At 41.3% G+C, this 22,458-nt stretch overlaps 1 protein-coding gene across 15 annotated transcripts in view; it reads left to right on the forward strand.

The window, feature by feature from the left end:
• The window catches only part of adgrb2 (adhesion G protein-coupled receptor B2), a 468,300-nt gene that overhangs the window by 202,485 nt on the left and 243,357 nt on the right, over positions 1-22,458 (forward strand). For 14 of the 15 annotated variants that reach the window (XM_054763619.1, XM_054763622.1, XM_054763613.1 and 11 more), the window contains exons 1-2: positions 8,075-8,106; positions 9,160-9,316. In XM_054763619.1, the coding sequence (XP_054619594.1) occupies positions 8,090-8,106; positions 9,160-9,316 (174 nt within the window). In that variant the 5' untranslated portion in view covers positions 8,075-8,089. Of the gene's footprint in view, positions 1-8,074; positions 8,107-9,159; positions 9,317-22,458 lie in introns of those variants that run through there. The other variant, XM_054763627.1, reaches the window with a different exon arrangement.

Here is a 22,458-nt window from a genome sequence, read left to right on the forward strand (position 1 = left end):
ATATGTTGCGCCATCCATTTTCTAGGGCATTGTAGCTGTGTTGAATGGCTATACATCCAATTTGCCAGATAAACATTTAAGTTGTTTTTTTACATATAAGTGTCACCCCTGAACCTTAAACTGCTCAAAAGCTGACATCTGTTCCATGACGAACGCCCAATTTGAAAACTATTTTGCCATCTTTTATCTCTATTATCTGAAACACTTTTCTTGTATTTGTTCTGAACTAATGTAATCCTGTGTGTTAAGATTTCAAATTAGACCACTGGCATTATTTTTTATTGTTATATTTGCCCACCAGATGGCACTACTTTCCCCCGTTCAAAGCATGTAGCAAAATTGTGTACCTTTTCTAGTTTTCTGCGAGCCTTTAAAGAGTTATAATATCAAAAATATAATAATATATAATACAATACAGTAGCTCCCCTCTTTTCGCAGGCGGTTATTAAATCCACCTGCTAGCTTGATATCCTCCAATTTTGGCGTGTTAGATATTATTATCATTATAATAATATAATAGCCACTCATCAGAAGAATCAGGGTCGGGTTCTGAGTCATCAGACTCTGAACTGCTTCCGGTGTCGCGCCACATGGTTCAGCAACGCTAACCACTAGCTAACGCTAACCACTATAGGTTCAGTCTTAACAGCTCAGTGTATTTTTAGTCTAACAACTTCTCATAGGGGCCTTCAGGACACACACACACACACTCACGTAGCACAATCAGAATTGCACAACACTTACAGTAGATATGATGCATGAAATAATACTGTGAAACACACAATAGATTTATTGTTCTCACTCACACAAACGTAACTTTCTTTTTCACACGGGCTTAGCATTAACTTTCCAGGTACACAAGCTTAGTTTTCACTTTCTATAGGGGTGCAGCAACTGCTGTATAGACTGTATACTTTCGTTCTGGGCTCTTTCATCGGTCTTCCTCAATGATGGTAAGAGTCCAGCGCTTTAACCAAAGACATTGCTCTTATTTTTTTTTTTTTTAAATTTTAAATCCTTTTAAATTTTGTGATCCACTTCTTCACCAATCCAAAGAATCAGGAAGAAAGGCTGAAAAAAAGAAATAGCCATTACGGGTGGAATTTCACCTTGAAAAAGGAAATTTCCCAAGCTCACGTTCATGCAGCACTCAGGTTTTCAGGGCTCATCACATCACATGCCAGGCTTGATTCAAACTATCCACTCTTAATTATTAAACTCACAGCAGTACCAAAGCGCAAAGCGATTAATAACCGTTCCTCACAGTGGCTTTGTCGGCCAATTCAAGTCCCAGTTACTTGGATAATAAACAATCAGCAAAATTGAGTAAAAGCCGCATGAAAACAGCTCGGTGTGTCTACCGTCTCTCGCTGTCTAATTTCAGACCTTCACTCATTGCACCTCCATAGTAATTTCTGGAAAATCTCTTTTCTCCCTTTGCACCAAGCGTGCAAAGTCAGCCTTGTGTAAAGTGTCATTTTAATGGCTAGAGAGAATTGCTAGCGCGTTCCCTTTTTGCTCCCCCAGCAACAACCTATGAATTCAAACTTGAACATAATTTGGAAAATGTTAATATGCATCGTGGATCCCGATTGACAGCAACTGTTCCATGAGCGCTCCCGGGGTAATCTAATATTTATCTGTGTAATCAAGAAATTTAATCCATTAAATTCATAAATCTTCTAATAGAATAACATAACCATAACCAGATGACTTCAGGAACCAATGGGGGGAAGTAAGCAACCTTAATTGGCATCTTGTTCTGTGGCAGCAGGTCACATGACACCATCCCGTCGGGAATAAATGAATCCCATATCGTAAACTTCGACGCACTGATGCTTTTATTGCATCACACCCTCTGAATTGCTAACGCTGAGCGTCCATATCCACAGTCACAATTGCAGTTTGGCATGCAGACGCCATTTGGAATGTTGTGCATCCCAACTGAGCTCCTATAGTTAATCATAGCAACTCACTTATAGTATAGTTCATAATTTCCTTACAACTATTTCTCCATAACAGAGCATTTGTTAACTGGGCTTCAATTTGGAACCTGAATTGGGCCCAATTACATCTGTGAGAAAATAATTTCATTAACATTTTGGGAAGTGGATGAAACAAATCATTCTAAATGTCAGTCATATAAATAAACAGACCACCCTTATTAAACGTGCACTAATAGAAAGGTCACTTAATATGGTTCTTGTGTTTTTCCTGCATGGAGGGTTCTTTACGTCGTCTGCTCTCAAAGACCTGTCCAAATCGGCCTTGGATCTTGTTTGTGCAACAAAATAATCAAAATTTTGTGCAGTAATTGGTGGGTAGTGATGTGTAGCCTGTAATTACTGCAGTCAAGGTGGCCTTTATTCCCAAGCACCATCATCCAGCATGTCAGACAGGGTTAACATTCTGCATTCGTGGACCGATTGCCAAGAACGTGAAGACCTTCCATCTCTTAACAATGAGAGGGAGATACCCCTTTCGTAATACAGTATTATTTTTTTTACATGTAAAGAAATGAAGGGATTATATTTGGTAAACATTAAGATTCTCACCGATGCTGAATATTTAGCACTGCAGGCTTTTGTGTCATGTTTTCCACTTACTAATCATGGATTTAAGTGTGTTACGGGAACGCTAGTGTAAAATGTGACATATTAATGCTTAAAGGAAAACCGCACTTTTTGGGGAAACTTTGCTCATCATCCAAAATCTTTTCTGTGTGTTCTGAAGATATAAAAACAGCTAAAAAAGAGGCAGCTAAGAAAAAACACACCTATTCCACCTATAAAGCCTTCTGAAAAAACCTACAAAAGCTGCCAACAACACTTCATTTACATAATGTGACTTGCATATTAACTAAGCTAGGCATTGTTATTGTAGGCGTTAATGCCAAAGAACTATATTTCTGGCGTAGTGACACCTCGCCACATCGCACCGGCTACATTAAGGCTGCATTGAAGCAGCCGCCACTGCTGCTGTGTTTTATTTTTGACTTAACCCTAGGTGTAGAGTTTGTATATATATATATATGTATATATACATATATATATTTGTATTTTCTTTATTGTTATTTTTTATTTTTATTTTTTTTAACCAAAATCATCACTCAAATATGGAACAAGTATGTAAAACATGTTCAACACAAGGCACCCACCACATGCATTACTGATGCACTGGCTCACTGCCAATACAGTAATTGCCTTGCAAAACATCCCTATGCACTTTTCACTGAGTGCTGGCAGCCTTAATTCCGTAAATGTTGTTCTTCTTTCAGAGTGCTGAATTAGAAAGAAAGTAATTGCAGAGTATGTATAATAGTTCTTCCATAAGAATAATGCTGTCCCCTATGATGCATACAGTACTAGAAGTAAATGCCAACTCTCTTCCCATCATGCACCTTTCCAAGTTAATTTAGCCGATCATTTTAGATCTCCACATGAAAGAGCTCTCCATTAGCTTGTTCAACAGAACTTTCCCGCTGCTAAAGCCTCCCCGCTGAATTCACTATGGTAACTTTGAACCACTTCTTCCGTTTGTATTATTCACCAGGGACCCTGCTTGTTTTGTTTTTTTTTCTATTTTATTTTTTTTTGGGGGGGGTGATAATTAAGATCCTGTATGGTTTTGTTTTCTAACACCACCACAGCACTGATTCATGTCGACACCAAAGTGGCACAATTAGCGATCAATATGAAGTGGAGGAACAGGGAGCACCACAGTCGGCATATCTTGGAGGTAAATGCAAGCCGACGCGCGTGCATACAACAAAGTACGCACAAACCGCTTTTTGAGCACTACTTATGCAAATTGCAAACGTAAACAAGGACCCTCTTTTTATTCACCAATCTTTTGGATTAGAACGTTAATTAGCATATGAACACTTGGAATGTGTCTTGGTTAATTCAATATTACATTTACAGACGGTAAAACACCTACAGTTACAAAAAGGACTTTTTAACACACTTAACTTTTTTGTTTGCCAAATATATCTAACATTTATATGCAATCATTTACATAAGGAGAGAAAATCAGCTTTGATACATTTCTTTTGTTGTTTAAACACCAAACCACAGTTGGTGTCAGAAGTGGGATGGCTAGTCAGAATTTTTTTTGTCAAATACTGGAGATGCAGCAGCTCCAGAAGCAGCATGGTAGACAACCTCAAAGGAGGAGGACTATGGGATCCCAGTGCCGACTTCAAATACTGGGGAAGAAAGGCTGGCCCTGATGAGGTCCATGCAAATATCAAATAATTGAAATTTACAAAAATATACTATTGTGTCATTTTGATGAATATATGTACAAAATAAAATGATTCTGATAAGTAATACATAAATGTCACAGTACATGTGTCTCAATGAACCACAATTCCCCAGTGCCTGCAGCACTCATGCAAGAAAAATGTCAGAAAATGACACAACTGCCGCCATGCCTATAATGTTTTGTATGTTGAGTCCTTTTCGTGGATGATAAATATACATGTATACTACTATTTAAGCTGTACACTGACTACTCCAAAGTATAACTGAGGTTCTTTTCTATAGCAGTATCTCTTGAGAAACTATACCTTAATAAAATATCTGAGGGGGGGTACTTTCTATTGCAAAATATGAATAGTTGGACGTCTTTCTGCAATGTAAGGCTGCCATACGGTCATGTTTCCACCTTTTATCCAGGGATGTGCCTCTGCTATTCAATGCCCAACTCCTCTCCAGCTGTGTGTACCCGGTGTCTGTTTACACACCAGTAAGTCTTAACTATCACCCTTAGCTGCTCAGGTATGATAGATGAGAACCAGGCGGGGGGCTGATTGCTGCCATGCCTCCCCCACTAGGGATGGCCAAGGGTTGAAGGTCTTATCTCCCTGATCAGTGGGTGGTAGATGAGTTTAATGAGTGGACGTAAAGGTCAGCTTGTCCGTATGTGCACTGCAGATAGATAGGTAGGTGGTTAGGAAAGAAAAAAAAAATGGGGAAGCCCAGCAATATATTTGTTTCCAGGAGACGGTGTTGGTTTGTGTATGTGTGGCTTTGTGGAATCACCTCCCTAGCACAGTACAGCCAGACAAGCCATCGTCCAACAGAGAAAGGATTTGCGGGATTTAAACTCCGTGAAGGTGACACTCTCAAAGACACAATCCTGTGCACACAAATTGCACACGCCTCGGAAAAGACATAAAAAGACTTGGAAGCACTTGAGGATTTGTCCATCCTCTTACCTCTTGCTAAAAGTGCTATATCTCCCCCGAACACATTTGTTTTATTAATTTAATGTCACATCGCAGTTGACTCAGAAAGTAACTTTCTTCCCACAACTTCTCTTTGCCCTGCACTTACAGAACAAAGCATCAGTGTAGAATAAAAAGAGAGAGGATGAGAGTGACTAAGTGAGGAAGAGATTACGGTGGCTTTTCCTCCTCCTCATATTCTGTTGCCCTTTAGATAATGTCAAGTTAAGTAAAAGACATGTAGAAAAAGGTAGAGTAACAGACGATGCTGTCCTCCGACATGACTTTCAAGCTTAATATCAGCGGGGACAAAAAGGTGCACGTTGTCGTCGGGTGGAAGTTTGTGTTGAGACGAACGCTGCGCTCACGCTTGTGGTTCGTTACGCTGCTTGGAACAAAAAAATAAATAAAAACGAGATATTTTGTGCGCACATTGGTGCAGTTTTCTTCGGGTTCACACTGGCATTTTTGTTGTTGGATCAGTAAAGAACATATGCAGGCCAGGTGCCTTCACCGACTTTCTATCCTGGTTCCCCTGACCCCCGGGGCAGCACGTCGGCTACTTGGAGAGTGTGTCCGACCACAGTGCCAGGTCAGGTTCCATGTTCCAACGCAAGCTCATTCAACAAGACGTCTGATCTTTTAAAGAGAACGATCAAGATTGATGCAGCACAATTTTTTTCCGGCGGTGGGCTACTTTTTATGTTTAATCTTTATGTGTTACACATTTCTGTGGACAAAATAACCCATGTCACGACGTGAAAACACGCGGCTTGTCGACCGGTCCAGCTTGTCTGTGGACAGCGTCCACCCGCCCAGGGCGTCATTCAAGCCAGAACTGCCACTTCTCTAGCAGCCACTACACTGTGGATAAAAAGTATACCTCATATAGTTAAAGGAAGTAAATGGGTCCGTTTTTGTCATACCTATCGTAACTGATTATTGATCTGTTTGAGTAATAGCACTTAATAGAGCTTTTTCTAACATTCCGCACTACAAAAAAAAGTCATAAAAATATGTATGATTTGTGCTGACATTGAAATTACTATATTGGCATCAGCCGATAGTCAAGGCTGCAATTTTGGGATCAGACCAGAAGTGAAAAAATCGTATTGGGACACCCCTAATATTAGCAGAGTCAACGCACCAGAGTCGTCTTTAACCAAACAAAACATGACAAGGGTGAGCGCACACTAAGAGCCTAAGTGCTGCCTATTGTCAGCATGTAATCACGGCATTTTAGTGGTATTTTGGCAAATGTGTGCCAAAAAATACAATGTTAGCATACATAATTCTAGATCGATTAACTAATCTTTCATTTGCATCATTAAACCACAATACCCATTCACAGCGCAGCTGAACATAATGTGTTCTCCTACCTACAGCATTACCCACTGCAGCACACTACGATTTACATGTTTGCATTCATCACAGCCAATTTCAGATTGTCTCTGAATGGGGAAAACATGTTAACAATAGTCACAAGTACAACAGCGGCTCCACTCCACATGCTTGTTACCTCTGGATTCTGCATGACCCCACCTATCAACGTGCAGCCATCATTTTTCATCACCGCTGATTGTTGCTCTTCTGCTTTATGCAGTTAATTGGCCACTTTTAGATGTTCATCAGTGCATGAACTCGACGTGTTTGGCCTCATCAGGTTCTATCTATAGAACATCCCCCACTTTTTTTCCCTCCCAAGTCTGGTAGCTTAACACAGCTGTGACTTGAGAGAACCTCGTCAGCCACTCCAATAACCCAATTAGTTTGACTACACTGACTTATTATTCTGCTTTTGTTGTCTTAGGTTGTTTTTTTGGTTTTTTTTGTGGGGCTGGGTTGGAAAGACCCCACTGCCCACTGTATTGACTGTTATGCTGAGAACAAGAAAACTACGCTTGATGTCAGACTTGCGGAATAATTTGTAGTCCTCTCTTCAGGAAAGGCCTGATTATTAAAAGAATTTATCCCAAATTTGCTCAGTTTTTTCATTTTTAAAGGACCTCCAGCGTAGAGATTGGTTAATTGTATGTTTTGCGCTTGTGTCTATGGATTGACAGCAGATACGCTGTGGATTCAGTGTCAATTAGACTACTGTACATCCACAAATACACGGAATTGGAAAGTACATGTTTTTCTCAGTGTTTGGACCTTTTTATCCACATGTAAACACAGGTTTCCATCCTTGGATGCCTATTTTTAATCCTTAGACGCCGACACCTATGCAATTTATGTAAAATATGACCTATGTCCTATATACGTAATATATAACTAGGCTGTCTAAACCCAGCTCACACTCTACGAGTGTCTTGTTCTTGTTCCAGTAGCCAATTTCCAGCACACTTTGGTTTGGGAAACCGAGGTCCACCTGATGGGGACCTCGTTGACCCGGGCGACATCCAAGCCAGTACGACTCTATCATTTGTTGCTCATGTGAGGTATGGGTATATAGCATGAATGAAGGGAGCACCATGTCACCATTGGAATCCCAGCCTCCCACACCAAAGCCAGCGGTGTTACCGACCAAGCCAGGCAGGGCACAGGTCATCCTCAAATGGGGCATATTTGAAGGAGATGCTTCCTACTGGAAGAAGGCTTTGAGTATCTGTTCCGGTTGCCATGATTTTTGCTTCTTGTCTTCTAGCTACTCTGTTCAGTTGTACTCTGTGCCGTTCATCTTGTAGCCAAGCATCTCTAGGATGACTGATGCTGCTGCATATGTCAGCCAATTGGGCTGGGAGATGGGATACTTGCTATGCTTGCAATGCTGTGTTGACGTTGTCCAGAAGTGATTCTGATGGTATTTCTTTCTTAGGCCTTGGCAAGCAGGAGGTAGTCGAGTTCCCCCAGGACTTCATGATCTTCTCTCTTAGGTCGGTTTCTCTTGTGTTGAGTTCTGGAATGTCTTCCTCTTGTTCCAGTAGCCAATTTCTCACCAGGTTTCCCAACACCTGTATAACATGAAGGGTCTTGCCTAAGAACCCACCTGTTGGTGTGAGATGTTACCGTTTACTTCGACTGGGATTCGAACCACGGTCAGATATATATATTGGTAAATGCTATATTGGACTCTGTAAGGAGGGCCACGCTTACTAAAATAATATATTAAGTTGTAGAAGGCATCATCAGCCAGAGAATGTATTTAAGTATTGCGCAGTGATGCGAGATTCCCTTTCAATGGCAGCTTTGTGACTAAGCATCCATGTTGCCAATGCGCCACCAACAATTAATAGCTTTTTTCCGAAATAGCACCCACCCAGGCAATAATACAATTAAAAATAACTTCAAAGTGAAACATCAGCTCAGAGCAGGAACTGAAATAATCTACCCTGTCTTTCCAAGAGATAAACACGTGCCCTATATGGCTCCATGAATGTACCTTAATTAGAATTAATTTAATTGGGACTTGTGTTTTTATTGTGCCATTATTCACAATGAAGTTAAGAACACTATTAAGTTTTTATCTCTGTAATCATTTCGACTGGGTGATTGCCTGTTGATAACCTCTTAAGTATGCACTCTAGCCTATAATGATCCATGTCCTCTACAAGAGACCAGAAAGTTATTGTTGGGAAAATTATAAACAAGCTTTCTTTTCTCTGCTTCACATCTGTCCAAGCCTTTGCCTGATTGCTTTGCAGACACACTTTAATTGCCAATTAGGGGGGGAGACCAAGACAGCAATCACAATAGGTGGGAGCCAAAGTGTGTGTGTGTTTATTTTGATACGCGTAGGCGGGAGCGAGCAAGGTTCTTGCAGGTCAGCATGCATATTTTGCACTAAGTAGTCTTCTTTGACAACTAGCAGGGTTTTTGAACAGGAACATGTCATTTTGAAACAATCATTACCATGTTGACTTGAATTTTAAGACTGTATTTTTCCCAGGGGAAAAAAACAAAAACTTTGTCTTATATTTGTGGTCTAGATGCGATGCATGCGAACCAAGAGCGGGTGCGGAACAACCTCTCCCCCAAGTGAATCAGAGGCGTTCCTCCTGTAGAGATGTGACTCAACTAAGCGGAACTACGTTCCTCGTCACGGAAATCCGACCAGAACTGGACTCGCGGGACCAAACGGGGGGGGTAAGTCACTGTAGATGCACACCACTGCTGATGGGGATGTCATACAACTTCATGTCAAAAAATCCGAACTATCACCTCAAGGAGTCCAATGCTGCCACTATTAAGTATTTCTTGCTTTTGAATCTAGTAACGATTGTATGGATTTTCCCTCATAGCAAGTTTCTGAGCTTTCAGCGTTAGACAGTGCTGAAGCCTTGGAAGTAGATGTAAATTCAGAGAAAGTATAATAACATCATAAAATAGACTGGCACAGTTGGGCTTCTTGGAAGAGTTATGTCTTGTTGCCAACACGCCACGCGCAATGTGACTTCGTCTGTCAAGAAGATTGATTGAAATGAGTCTCATTTCTTCAGCTGGAGTTTGTTTGTGTTTCTGATTGCATTTGCATAGGAGTCAGTAAAGCAAATCTAAATGACTGACGTGTGTGTTTATCAGATATACACAAATCAAGCCTGCATAAATAGCACTGTTGTATAACAAAGTATGTTTTTGAGATATTTGGTTATAAAATAATGACCGGGTGGAATGAGTGGGCAACAGAAGTGACATTTTCTCTATGTTGAAAGTTTTTAAAAGGATTAAAGCTCGGTGGAGTTCTTTTGAGGTGAATAATCACATTCTGCACATTTGGCAGGACTTGAACGGTTTCTAATTGGTTTTGCCCACACAATACTGGAATCCTTTGAAAACTGTTAAGGTAAAATAACCGCTTTCATCAAATTGATTCTGCAAAGCTCGAGGACCACAATAGGTAACTTTTATTTTGCAGAATTCTTGAAAAAAAATTAAGCTTTTTGTAAACATTGACTTTTTCTTCCCAGAACTATATCATACCATACCAAGATTTCTGGTTTGATGCAACTTGACATAGTGCTGACATTTGGCAAGGGCAACTGACTATTCAGCAACTCCTGTCAGGCCTGATAGATCAATCAGTGTTTCATTTCCAGACACTCATTAGAGAGATCAGGGTTTCCCCAAACTTGTTTTGCTGAACACGCTCATGAGACATTTGGGGCCCAAATAATAACAGCGAACAAATCCATCACCTATTGCTAGAACTTTGGCATACAGCAGGTGTGTCCAAAGTTTCCCCACCGAAGGTCACATAGTGAAAAATGAAAGGATGCAAGGGTCACTTTGATATTTTGTGAACCATGTGAAGATATGCTAAGAAGTTATACATATTTCAAGAGAAAAACCTGTATCTCAGCTTTGTGGTATCGGTGAAATGCTACTAAAATTATTTTTCCTTATAATATAAGTTGTTCTCATTAAATTGTAACAGTTTTTTGCTCATTCCCTCATTTCCCTCACTTTCATTCTCTTTTTTTCAGTTTTTTTTTTTTTTTTTTAATTCCAACTATTTAAACTTTCTACTTGGATAATCTTTGTACATTTTATTCTCATAATATTATGATTTTGTTCCCATAATACTTTTACTTTATTCCCATAATGTTTTTACTTCCCATCCATTATTTTATATTCCGCTTATCGTCATTAGGGCCACGGGGGTAATCTGGAGCCTATCCCAGATGACTTTGGGGCGACCCTGGACTGGTCGCCAGCCAATCACAGGGCACATGTAGACAAACAACCATTCACACTTACATTCATACCTATGGACAATTTAGAGTCGCCAATTAACCTAACGTGCATGTTTTTGGAATGTGGGAGGAAACCGGAGTACTTGGAGAAAACGCACGCACACACGGGGAGAACATGCAAACTCCAGAGATGCCCAAGCGGAGAATTGAACCCAGATCTTCCCGATCGCCTGACTGTGTGGCCGACATGCTAACCACTAGGCCAACGTGTAGCCATAATGTTTTTCCCCCACTCTAAAAATACAATTTCATTTGAATTTCTTTATTTCTCATAATATTATACCTTTCAATTAATACAAAAAAATATGTTTCAACTCTAAACTAAAATTACATTATTTTTGTTAGAATTTTTGTTTGAATACAATGTTTTTGTTGTACTATTTTGACTTTATTCTCGTAAAATTACAGCTGTTTTTTTTTTCTATTTCTGCTGTTTGTTTGTTTTTTCCCAACTATTTAAACTTCCTTCTTGTATGTGTTCTGCTCACAATATGTACTTTATTCCCACAATATTTTGACTTTATTCTTGCAATATAACCGTTTCCCCAACCCAACATTTTCATAAAATTACAACTTCATTTTGTTTAGTTTGTTTCTCATTTTAGAAAGCATTGATTTTAGACATTGAGATTATTTTTCCTCATATTACATTTTTTTTTTTCCTGAGAACTTTTTATTGGTCTTAATATTTTGACTTCATTCTTTTAAAATTACTGCAGATTTTTCAATTTTTTTGTACTGTTTTTTTTTTTGTTGTTGTTTTCTTGTTATTATTATTACTTTTATTTAAAAAGTGACACGGGCCAATAAAAAAAACAGGCGCAGGCTGCAAACGCACACTACTGACATACAGTATACTACACATGCACTAATGATGAAGGGCAGAAGAGAAGAAATGCATTTATTACAACATGGACCAGCAAACCCTTTGATGAGAAGTCAAAGTTCCCGATAAATGACCCAACGAGCCCAGAAAAAAATTACCCATGACCAATTTTGGGTAACCCTAACACGCATTAGTGCATCATATAACTGCAATTGAAGCTTCTTTCATCTCTTCACATTTTAAATAAATGGAAGACATAATAATCCTGTGTTTTTTTGTTTATCTGTCTCTCCTCATGTTCTTTTAGCTTTAAAAATACTATTCGAACCAACATGTTGTGCAAGACCATGCACAATTGTTACATTTCCTTTTTTCTAATATTCATGCAAGAGCATTATTTGTTTTTACAGTCCCTGGTAAAATACCCTGTTGTTCAATCTGAAATCAATCCCCACCCCCCCCCCCCCCCCCCCCCCCCCCCCCCTTCTTGCAAACACCTCTCATGATTTAATGACTACAGCAGTTCCACAGCGCAAATAGGCTCTATTGATGACAGTTTTTTGCACCTAGGTCTATTATTCTTCAACACATCCGCCTCCACCTCTCTCCGATCCTTCCTGGAAAAGAACCGCCTGGTTGCCAGTCATTTCAAAGGCTTTCAGAAGCATGGGTCTCAGATGAAAGCTTCGCTTTAGATTCAAACATCACCGTGGTTCCTTACCCAAGCTGCCCCCCCTTTTTCCCCGTGATGACATATGTTCTAATCACCGGGTCACGTCACATTTGACGCACTCTCCGACATCAAAAGTCCCATGTCGAGATGCAAAGCAGTCTCAAAGATGCAGAGGAAGGGGATGGGAAGGGAAACTGACTTCCTGCATTGGTTATGTTGGGGAGGAGAATGGAACATCTGACACCTCCTTCACTGCCCTGCCTGCGGGATACGGGAAGTTACATCGTGTAGAGCGCTAATGAAGCCAGAATAAATGGCTTTTATGTATCAGTGTGCAACAGAGTCAAAAGACACAAGCAGGTGTTAAGACTGATTCCAAGGCTACTGTGCTACTTTCTAACCCAAATAGTCAAACTAGGCCCATTTAACGTCACCTTTACTGCATGGACAAGTACTGTCGGAATCTATAATTTGGAACAAGATCGAAGAACAAGAGTGCCTGTTGGCCACTTTAAGGAGATACATTTGCTCATTTATTAAGATGAGACTTCACACAGCATTAAAATGGACCACTGCAGCAGAGTGGAGAATATGGAGTAAAAGGCTATGTCCACACGAACACAGATTTGTTCAAGACATATTTTTCTATGCCTTTTGGTCTCTCGTCCACACGCAAACACAGGCTTTTATCCTTAAAAACGGAGCTTTTTGAAAACTCCGAAAAGGGTGAAGATTTTGGAAAACTCCAACTTCAGCCGATGGGTGTGGACGGTGAAGACGGAGCTTTTGGCTTGTTGCAGGCAGATGACGTAACAATTTTAACGATTTTTTCAGTACAATTTACCATAAATTCTGGTGTGTAAGCCGCGCCCACTAAATTTAGAGGAAAAAACAGATTTGTTCTTGTATACACCGGTGTGGCTTATATCCACGTCATAAAGTGGCATATTGTGGCGCGCACGAGTCCGCGAGGACCAGTCAGCTCTTAATTTGACATGAGCCAATCACAAGCTATGAATAAACTCCCGACGAGCTTGTCAACCCATCGGAAATTGCAGGCCTTTACTCAGTATAACAGTCGGACAATCGGACCTCTAGCTGGGGGACTAGTTCCTACGACTACTGTCGTGGAGACCATTAAACCAGGACAATTTGCAAGACACATACTTATTTCAGCAATTATAGCGTCACAGCCGATGGAGTTCTGTCTCGACCCATAAAATCAACTACACTTCACGGCATGGTAGTAGTGATAATCAACATAAATAACATATTTCTTTTTTTTTTTTTTTTTTTTTTTTTTTTTTCCCCTGTCCTGTCCAGCCTTTAAAGCAGATAGAATTGTATACCTAAATGCCGTCAAGTGCTCAACAGATTTACTCTGCCAGAGAGAAGTGTGATATACACTTCCCCTGTCATACAAAATTTATTCGACCTTGATGCTTGTTATAAAGCAAATTTGGAGCGCCCGGACCGGAGCAGAGGGGACAGAGAAGAAGAGAAAAGGAAACGGGGGGGGGGGGGGGGGGGGGGAGACAAAAACAAAAAAAAAGAGAGACAAGAGACAAGGACAACAGCAGCAACAACAACAATTGTGACAGAACAACAGAAACATACAGAACGACATCAGCAAATAAATGTCCGTGACAACTATAAAGACGAACAAGGATAAAGGACAAATCAATATCAACAACCACAATGACAAAGCTGTCAATGACAATCAGACATAATAGCAGTCATGAAATGATGACCTATGACAGTGATCACAATGACAATACTGCATTGAAACAGTCGCACACAATAGCAGTCATGAAATGATGAATTATGATAGTGATCACCATGATAATACCGCATTGAAACAGTCACACATAACTGTAGTAATGAAATGATTATCCATGATAGTGAATAGAATCAAAGTTACTGTAATGCACATCATTGTAAAAAAAATATATATATATACATATACACACATATATACATACATACACATACATACATACATATATACATATATATATATATATATATATATATATATATATATATATATATATATATATATATATATATATATATATACACACATATACCGCACATACACACATATATATATATAGTCATACTGCTGAAATCACCGTCGCTGTAATAAAACCAACAACATAATAACACCCTGGATAACTCAGTGAGTAATGTGGGGAAGTACGTATGTACTGTGAGCGTGCATATGTACAGGTATCTCTGTATGTAAGGAAGACTTCATATATATATAAAGGTGCAGGAATGTGTGGGCGTGTGATTGTCACTGAGAGTGCATGAAAGGAAAGGGGCCGCCTTCCACCTCCCAGAGAGCCCCGCCCCAAATAGCAAGGCCGGGCCCCGGCCGCCAGAAGGCCACCAGGCCCATAGGGGCAGGCAGCACAAAGATCAGTGCCCCAAGAGCCAGCCCAGAGAGCCCCCCCCCCCCCGGGAAGACCAGTAAGGGGCCGAAGAGAGGTAATCCCAGCCAAGGACAGGGCGCCAGCGGGCCGGAGGACTGCCAACCCCTGAGACCAGCGAAAGATCACGCCCCACAAAGGCGGACGGGTACCGGGGGCCACAAACCGGCAGGCCCAGAGATGCCTCCACAGCCGGAAAGAAGCCCGCCCGCGCCGGAAGCGCCAATTCCCCCCCACCGCCACCCCCACCCCCAGGGAGCGGAGCCCGGCCCGCCCCGGGCCAACCCCCGCCCGACCCCCGACACAGGGCCGCCCCGCCAAGGGATGCAGGAGGCACACCCTCCACCCACCCGGCGGAGGCACGGGCGGCATAAATAGCACTAACATATTTCTTACATTTTCAGTTTTATATTCACCAAATTTTGCTGACAAATATGAAATAAACAACTAAAAAGTAACGCTACTTCGCTAGCAGCCCACATGCATCTTCTCCTGTGAAAAACCGAGAAATAAAATAGCATACATTTTTGACAATAAGCGAATCCTACGAAAACCGAGGTTTGGCTGTATGCTGTAACCGTCTACTTTCAAATGACAGCAACCAGAAATATACTGTATGCTTTGTATTTTGGAAGTAATTTCCCAAAAAGGCATTTCATTCCATCATTTTGACACAGAGCACAAGTATGCATCATTATTTGAAGAACACCTGCTGTGCCAACTTGTGTTCTGAATATTTTGTGTGTGTGTGTGTGAGCGCGAGAGAACATGATGCCTTAAAGCTGATTAAGCTATCCCCAAAGTATCCCCCGCGTCAGTCGGAATCATGTTAGGTCATGTCTCATTTTGAGGAGAATTATTTAACGTTGTCGCCATGGTAACTCGATTTCCAATGCTTTACCTCCATGGTTTTCCACCACAACGTGTTCTGTTTTGAGTGCGTCTACAGGTCTGCTGTAGAAAACAACAGAAGTTGCTTCGAGTTAAATACTTTACCCCAAGGTTCTGACCTAATACTGTTGGATGTGGAAAAATATATTTTTTGTGGCTTAGTAGCCTCAAGCCTTGAATCAAAAATTTACAGGGACCTCAGGGCGCAGTTGTGGGAATCCATTATGCAAATGAAGTGCATTATTTTTGCCTTCTGTCTTTTCCATGGCCAAAAAGTATTACTAATGTGCTGTGCTTGCTTGCTGCTGTGTTGGCCACCTTCAGATGAGATGTATATTTGACTAACTTCATGTGCAATTTCCAGCCTCTGTTTATTTGTCTTGTATTGTACAGAGACCCTTTTCAAAAAGAAACAAGCTAAGGCACATCCAAGAACAAATGATGGTGAGTAATCAGGTCTGTCTGCAGACCTGATTACGCTTGCATCTGGCATTTAGTCACCCAGGTGAAGTCAACCACACCAGGATAAACAAACCCTTGGAGTCGCGTCTTGCCCATCAAAAGGTTGATGCAAGGGCAACGGAGGAAAATAAATATGATAAAAGTTATTCTTTGCAGTGACTGATGAGTGCGTTGTCGGTGAATAAAATGGTGCTCTTGAGTAAAGTAGCTGAAACCGGAAGAGAAAAGTTGAGTTTTATTTTTGACTTTTTGTGAAGGTCAGGAGGAATAGCATTACCAATACTGATAATATACAGTATTCAATAAACTTTTTCAAAATGTCAAAAATAGTGAATGCAGCAACGAGGAAAAGGCTTCTTGAGACGTCATCTGTACTTCTGTGTAGAAGGTGTCGGACGTTTCGCTCCTCATCCGAAGAGCTTCGTCAGCAAACTAATAAGTGCTGGTAGCTTAGGCCTTAAATACAGTAAGAGTGGGCGGAATTGGTGTGCCAACACCCTCCTCCTATTGGTTCGTTACACTAAGCCTGCATTCCTCATCTTTACAGTGGTATAATCCTATCCTGTTATTCACACCTACGATAAAAGGGAAGTGTCGCTCCCTGAATTGGGTATGAACGACTCTGATACTGGCTTGTTAGCATCTATTGTTCTGGCTCGGCCCTGCCTTCACCTCATTTGCAAGACTAAGAGCTGTGGGTTTTGGTCTCAGTAACCTGCTGAACACAGGGTCCAAATTGAACCTCAAACCACCATTCCGATTCAATGATGGGTTCTGTTATTTGACAAAAATAGCTTCCTTTACTCCTCTTTCAAACCATCTGTTTTCTTTGGCCAAAATCTTTACCTCGCTGTCCTGAAAAGAGTGATTGGTAGCTTTCAGGTGTAGATGTACTGCTGATTGAGGACCACTAGCATTGTCCCTGCGATGTTGATAAAGCCTTTTTTGGAGCATTTGCTTAGTTTCCCCAATGTAGTGCTCTTTGCATTCCTCATCTTTACAGTGGATGGAATAGACCACATTGCTCTGTTTCTGGTTTGGAGCCTTGTCTTTAGGATGCACTAATTTTTGTCTCAGGGTATTTACTGGTTTGAAATAGGTAGGAATTTTGTGTTGCCATAAGATCCTCTGGAGTTTTTCGGAGACCCCCGCTACATAAGGGACTACCACTCCTCTCCTTTTAGCTTCTGTGGGCTTTTGGGTTTCTTTCCCTACTCTCTTCTTTTGACATTTGTTAAAAGCCCACCGTGGGTACCCACAGGTTGAGAGCGCTCTCTGGACATGTTGTGTCTCCTTTTTCTTTCCCTCAGCACTAGTTGGTATTTGTTCCGCTCTATGTTGGAGGGTCCTAATAACCCCTAGTTTATGTTGTAGTGGATGGTTTGATTCAAAAAGCAGGTATTGGTCAGTGTGTGTGGCCTTTCTAAAGACCTCTGTAAGTAGCTGTCTGTCCTTTCCTATAATTACCTTGCAGTCTAAGAAGGCTAGTTGGTTTTCTTTAGTGTCCTCGCGAGTAAATTTGATATTGGTGTCCACCGCATTGATGTGATCTGTGAAAGACTGAATTTCTTGTTTTTTGATTATGACAAAGGTGTCATCCACGTATCTAAAGCAGTGCCTTGGTTTTGTCCCTGAGAAGGATGTGAGAGCCTGTTTCTCCATCTCTTCCATGTACAGATTCGCCACTATGGGTGAGACTGGTGAGCCCATAGCACAACCATGAATTTGTCTGTAGAATTTCCCTCTAAACTGAAAATATGTGGTGTTAAGGCAAATTTCCAGTAATTGGCAGATGTGGTCAGCACTAAGTTTTGTTCTCCGATGCAGAGTTGAGTCCTCGAGCAGTCTCTTCCTCACCACCGAGACTGCTGCTGAGGTGGGGACAGATGTGAAAAGTGAAGTCACATCATAAGACACCAAAGTTTCCTCTGGCTCCAATCTGAGGTCTTTGATGCTCGCCACAAACCCTTTTGTGTTCTCTATATGATGATCAGTGTTGCCTACCAATGGGGATAAGACTGTTTTTACATATTTCGCTACATTGTACGTGGTAGAGTCAATGCTACAGACAATGGGTCTGAGGGGAAACCCTTCCTTGTGGATTTTTGGAAGGCCATAGATACATGGTGTAGCCTCCCCAGGGTATAACCTATGATACATCTGTCTGTCAATTAGTTCTTCCTTCTCTAACTTTTGGAGACAGTGTATGATTTCTTTCTTATACCTGCTGGATGGGTCCCTTTTAAGTTGCTCATATGTGTTGGCATCACTAATTAGACTTGTTATTTTTTCTTCGTAGTCCAATGTGTTGAGAACCACTGTGCATCTGCCCTTATCAGCTGGTAAGATGGTGATGCTCTCATCTTTCTGCAGAGCCGCTAATGCTTTCCTCTCACCTAACGTGATATTGGACGGTGGTGGTTTGGCACTACTGAGAAGGGCCGATATTCTCAGACGAAGGTCCCCTGCCTCTGTTCTAGAAAGGTTATTGTTCCTGATGGCCGATTCAGCTGCTGCGATATAGTCTACTGTGGGTATCGTTTTAGGAGTCACTGAGAAGTTGAGACCCTTGGTTAATACTGCCTTCTCTGTCTCCGAGAGGCTTCTGTCTGACAGATTTTTGATCCAATTTTCTTTAGTATTGGTCTGATTCCCCCCATCCTTAGTGTTTACGACAAGCTGTGGTCGATTTTCCAATAGAAGTTTCTGGAATTTTCCTTTATGCCTTTCTTTGGTTTTGCTATGGTGCTTCATATAACCTGATTTGGTAAATTCACAAACCTCCTGATAGGTTTCGTGCGTAAGCTTGGTTTGCAATCTCTGATAGAAGGTTTCTACTTCAGACTGTTTATTTTTTATCTCTATGTTAAGTCTCCTAATTCTCAAATTCTGTATTTTTCTGATGTAGTTTTGTTGCATTTTCCTTGCCAAGTGTCCTTGCTCAAGGGACGCTTGCCTCATGCATTTGGGGATTAACCTACTCTGCCTGCATCTAAGATTGAATCTGAGGTGGTTCCTTAAATCTGCTAATTTAAGAGTGGCCTTTTCTAAGCTACGTACCAGCAGAAGGATGTCTCTCCCAAAGTTGGTCGCAATGCGTCTGTGTAGGCTCTCAGTCGTACAGGAGTTGTCCATCGAGGAAAAGGCTTCTTGAGACGTCATCTGTACTTCTGTGTAGAAGGTGTCGGACGTTTCGCTCCTCATCCGAAGAGCTTCGTCAGCAAACTAATAAGTGCTGGTAGCTTAGGCAGCTGGCAGATGGCCGATTCAGCAGCAGCTGAATCGGCCATCAGGAACAATAACCTTTCTAGAACAGAGGCAGGGGACCTTCGTCTGAGAATATCGGCCCTTCTCAGTAGTGCCAAACCACCACCGTCCAATATCACGTTAGGTGAGAGGAAAGCATTAGCGGCTCTGCAGAAAGATGAGAGCATCACCATCTTACCAGCTGATAAGGGCAGATGCACAGTGGTTCTCAACACATTGGACTACGAAGAAAAAATAACAAGTCTAATTAGTGATGCCAACACATATGAGCAACTTAAAAGGGACCCATCCAGCAGGTATAAGAAAGAAATCATACACTGTCTCCAAAAGTTAGAGAAGGAAGAACTAATTGACAGACAGATGTATCATAGGTTATACCCTGGGGAGGCTACACCATGTATCTATGGCCTTCCAAAAATCCACAAGGAAGGGTTTCCCCTCAGACCCATTGTCTGTAGCATTGACTCTACCACGTACAATGTAGCGAAATATGTAAAAACAGTCTTATCCCCATTGGTAGGCAACACTGATCATCATATAGAGAACACAAAAGGGTTTGTGGCGAGCATCAAAGACCTCAGATTGGAGCCAGAGGAAACTTTGGTGTCTTATGATGTGACTTCACTTTTCACATCTGTCCCCACCTCAGCAGCAGTCTCGGTGGTGAGGAAGAGACTGCTCGAGGACTCAACTCTGCATCGGAGAACAAAACTTAGTGCTGACCACATCTGACAATTACTGGAAATTTGCCTTAACACCACATATTTTCAGTTTAGAGGGAAATTCTACAGACAAATTCATGGTTGTGCTATGGGCTCACCAGTCTCACCCATAGTGGCGAATCTGTACATGGAAGAGATGGAGAAACAGGCTCTCACATCCTTCTCAGGGACAAAACCAAGGCACTGCTTTAGATACGTGGATGACACCTTTGTCATAATCAAAAAACAAGAAATTCAGTCTTTCACAGATCACATCAATGCGGTGGACACCAATATCAAATTTACTCGCGAGGACACTAAAGAAAACCAACTAGCCTTCTTAGACTGCAAGGTAATTATAGGAAAGGACAGACAGCTACTTACAGAGGTCTTTAGAAAGGCCACACACACTGACCAATACCTGCTTTTTGAATCAAACCATCCACTACAACATAAACTAGGGGTTATTAGGACCCTCCAACATAGAGCGGAACAAATACCAACTAGTGCTGAGGGAAAGAAAAAGGAGACACAACATGTCCAGAGAGCGCTCTCAACCTGTGGGTACCCACGGTGGGCTTTTAACAAATGTCAAAAGAAGAGAGTAGGGAAAGAAACCCAAAAGCCCACAGAAGCTAAAAGGAGAGGAGTGGTAGTCCCTTATGTAGCGGGGGTCTCCGAAAAACTCCAGAGGATCTTATGGCAACACAAAATTCCTACCTATTTCAAACCAGTAAATACCCTGAGACAAAAATTAGTGCATCCTAAAGACAAGGCTCCAAACCAGAAACAGAGCAATGTGGTCTATTCCATCCACTGTAAAGATGAGGAATGCAAAGAGCACTACATTGGGGAAACTAAGCAAATGCTCCAAAAAAGGCTTTATCAACATCGCAGGGACAATGCTAGTGGTCCTCAATCAGCAGTACATCTACACCTGAAAGCTACCAATCACTCTTTTCAGGACAGCGAGGTAAAGATTTTGGCCAAAGAAAACAGATGGTTTGAAAGAGGAGTAAAGGAAGCTATTTTTGTCAAACAACAGAACCCATCATTGAATCGGAATGGTGGTTTGAGGTTCAATTTGGACCCTGTGTTCAGCAGGTTACTGAGACCAAAACCCACAGCTCTTAGTCTTGCAAATGAGGTGAAGGCAGGGCCGAGCCAGAACAATAGATGCTAACAAGCCAGTATCAGAGTCGTTCATACCCAATTCAGGGAGCGACACTTCCCTTTTATCGTAGGTGTGAATAACAGGATAGGATTATACCACTGTAAAGATGAGGAATGCAGGCTTAGTGTAACGAACCAATAGGAGGAGGGTGTTGGCACACCAATTCCGCCCACTCTTACTGTATTTAAGGCCTAAGCTACCAGCACTTATTAGTTTGCTGACGAAGCTCTTCGGATGAGGAGCGAAACGTCCGACACCTTCTACACAGAAGTACAGATGACGTCTCAAGAAGCCTTTTCCTCGATGGACAACTCCTGTACGACTGAGAGCCTACACAGATGAATGCAGCAACTATTTTTCCAAATTAATACCACAGCCACTTTTTGTGTCATATCCAATGAAACACTTGTAAAGGCTATTGCTTCTCTTTAGCCTTTTGTCCTGGTAGTGTTGCTATCAGAGAAGAATCACACAATTTTTACGTTTTTCAAACTGTATTTAAAGAAAAATATAATAGCAATACATGTGGTTACAGCGCTGGCCTCCAGAGCCCAGAATGACGGTGCACAGTCTATATAGCAGTTGCCGTGAACCTCTAATAAGTCAAGTTAAGTTTGTGTAGCAGTGAGAGTTAAGCTTCTGTGAGTGAGAACAATGCATCTATTGTGTTTCTCCCAGTATTTTTCAATGGGTTATCTGCGAGTGTTCAACTCTTGTGCTATGTGAATGTGTGTATCTCAAAAAGGCCTTCTTTGAGAAGCTATTAGAATGAAATGCATCAAGCTATTAGACTGACTCTAACGGTGCAATAATAATAGAGTATCTAGCAGTACTCGCTTTTGTAGGAAGCAAACAGTGGACTGCAGGTTTACAAATGGTCATAAATGAGGAAGATCAATGGAAGAGCCCAGAATGAAAGTGCACAGAGTATATACTTAATTACCACACTTGTCTCGAAAGGAAAACTTAAGCTTGCATGGCTGGGAAGTGAAAGTTAAGTTTTGTGTGAAAGTGAGAAGCCGGGGTGAGTAAGAACAATACATCTATGGTCTCTCCCAGTCATATCTAAGTGTTGTGCAACTCTGATTATGCTATGTGAGTGTGTG

The sequence above is a fragment of the Dunckerocampus dactyliophorus genome, chromosome 20 (assembly GCF_027744805.1).
Source record: "Dunckerocampus dactyliophorus isolate RoL2022-P2 chromosome 20, RoL_Ddac_1.1, whole genome shotgun sequence".
NCBI classification, from domain to species: domain Eukaryota; kingdom Metazoa; phylum Chordata; class Actinopteri; order Syngnathiformes; family Syngnathidae; genus Dunckerocampus; species Dunckerocampus dactyliophorus.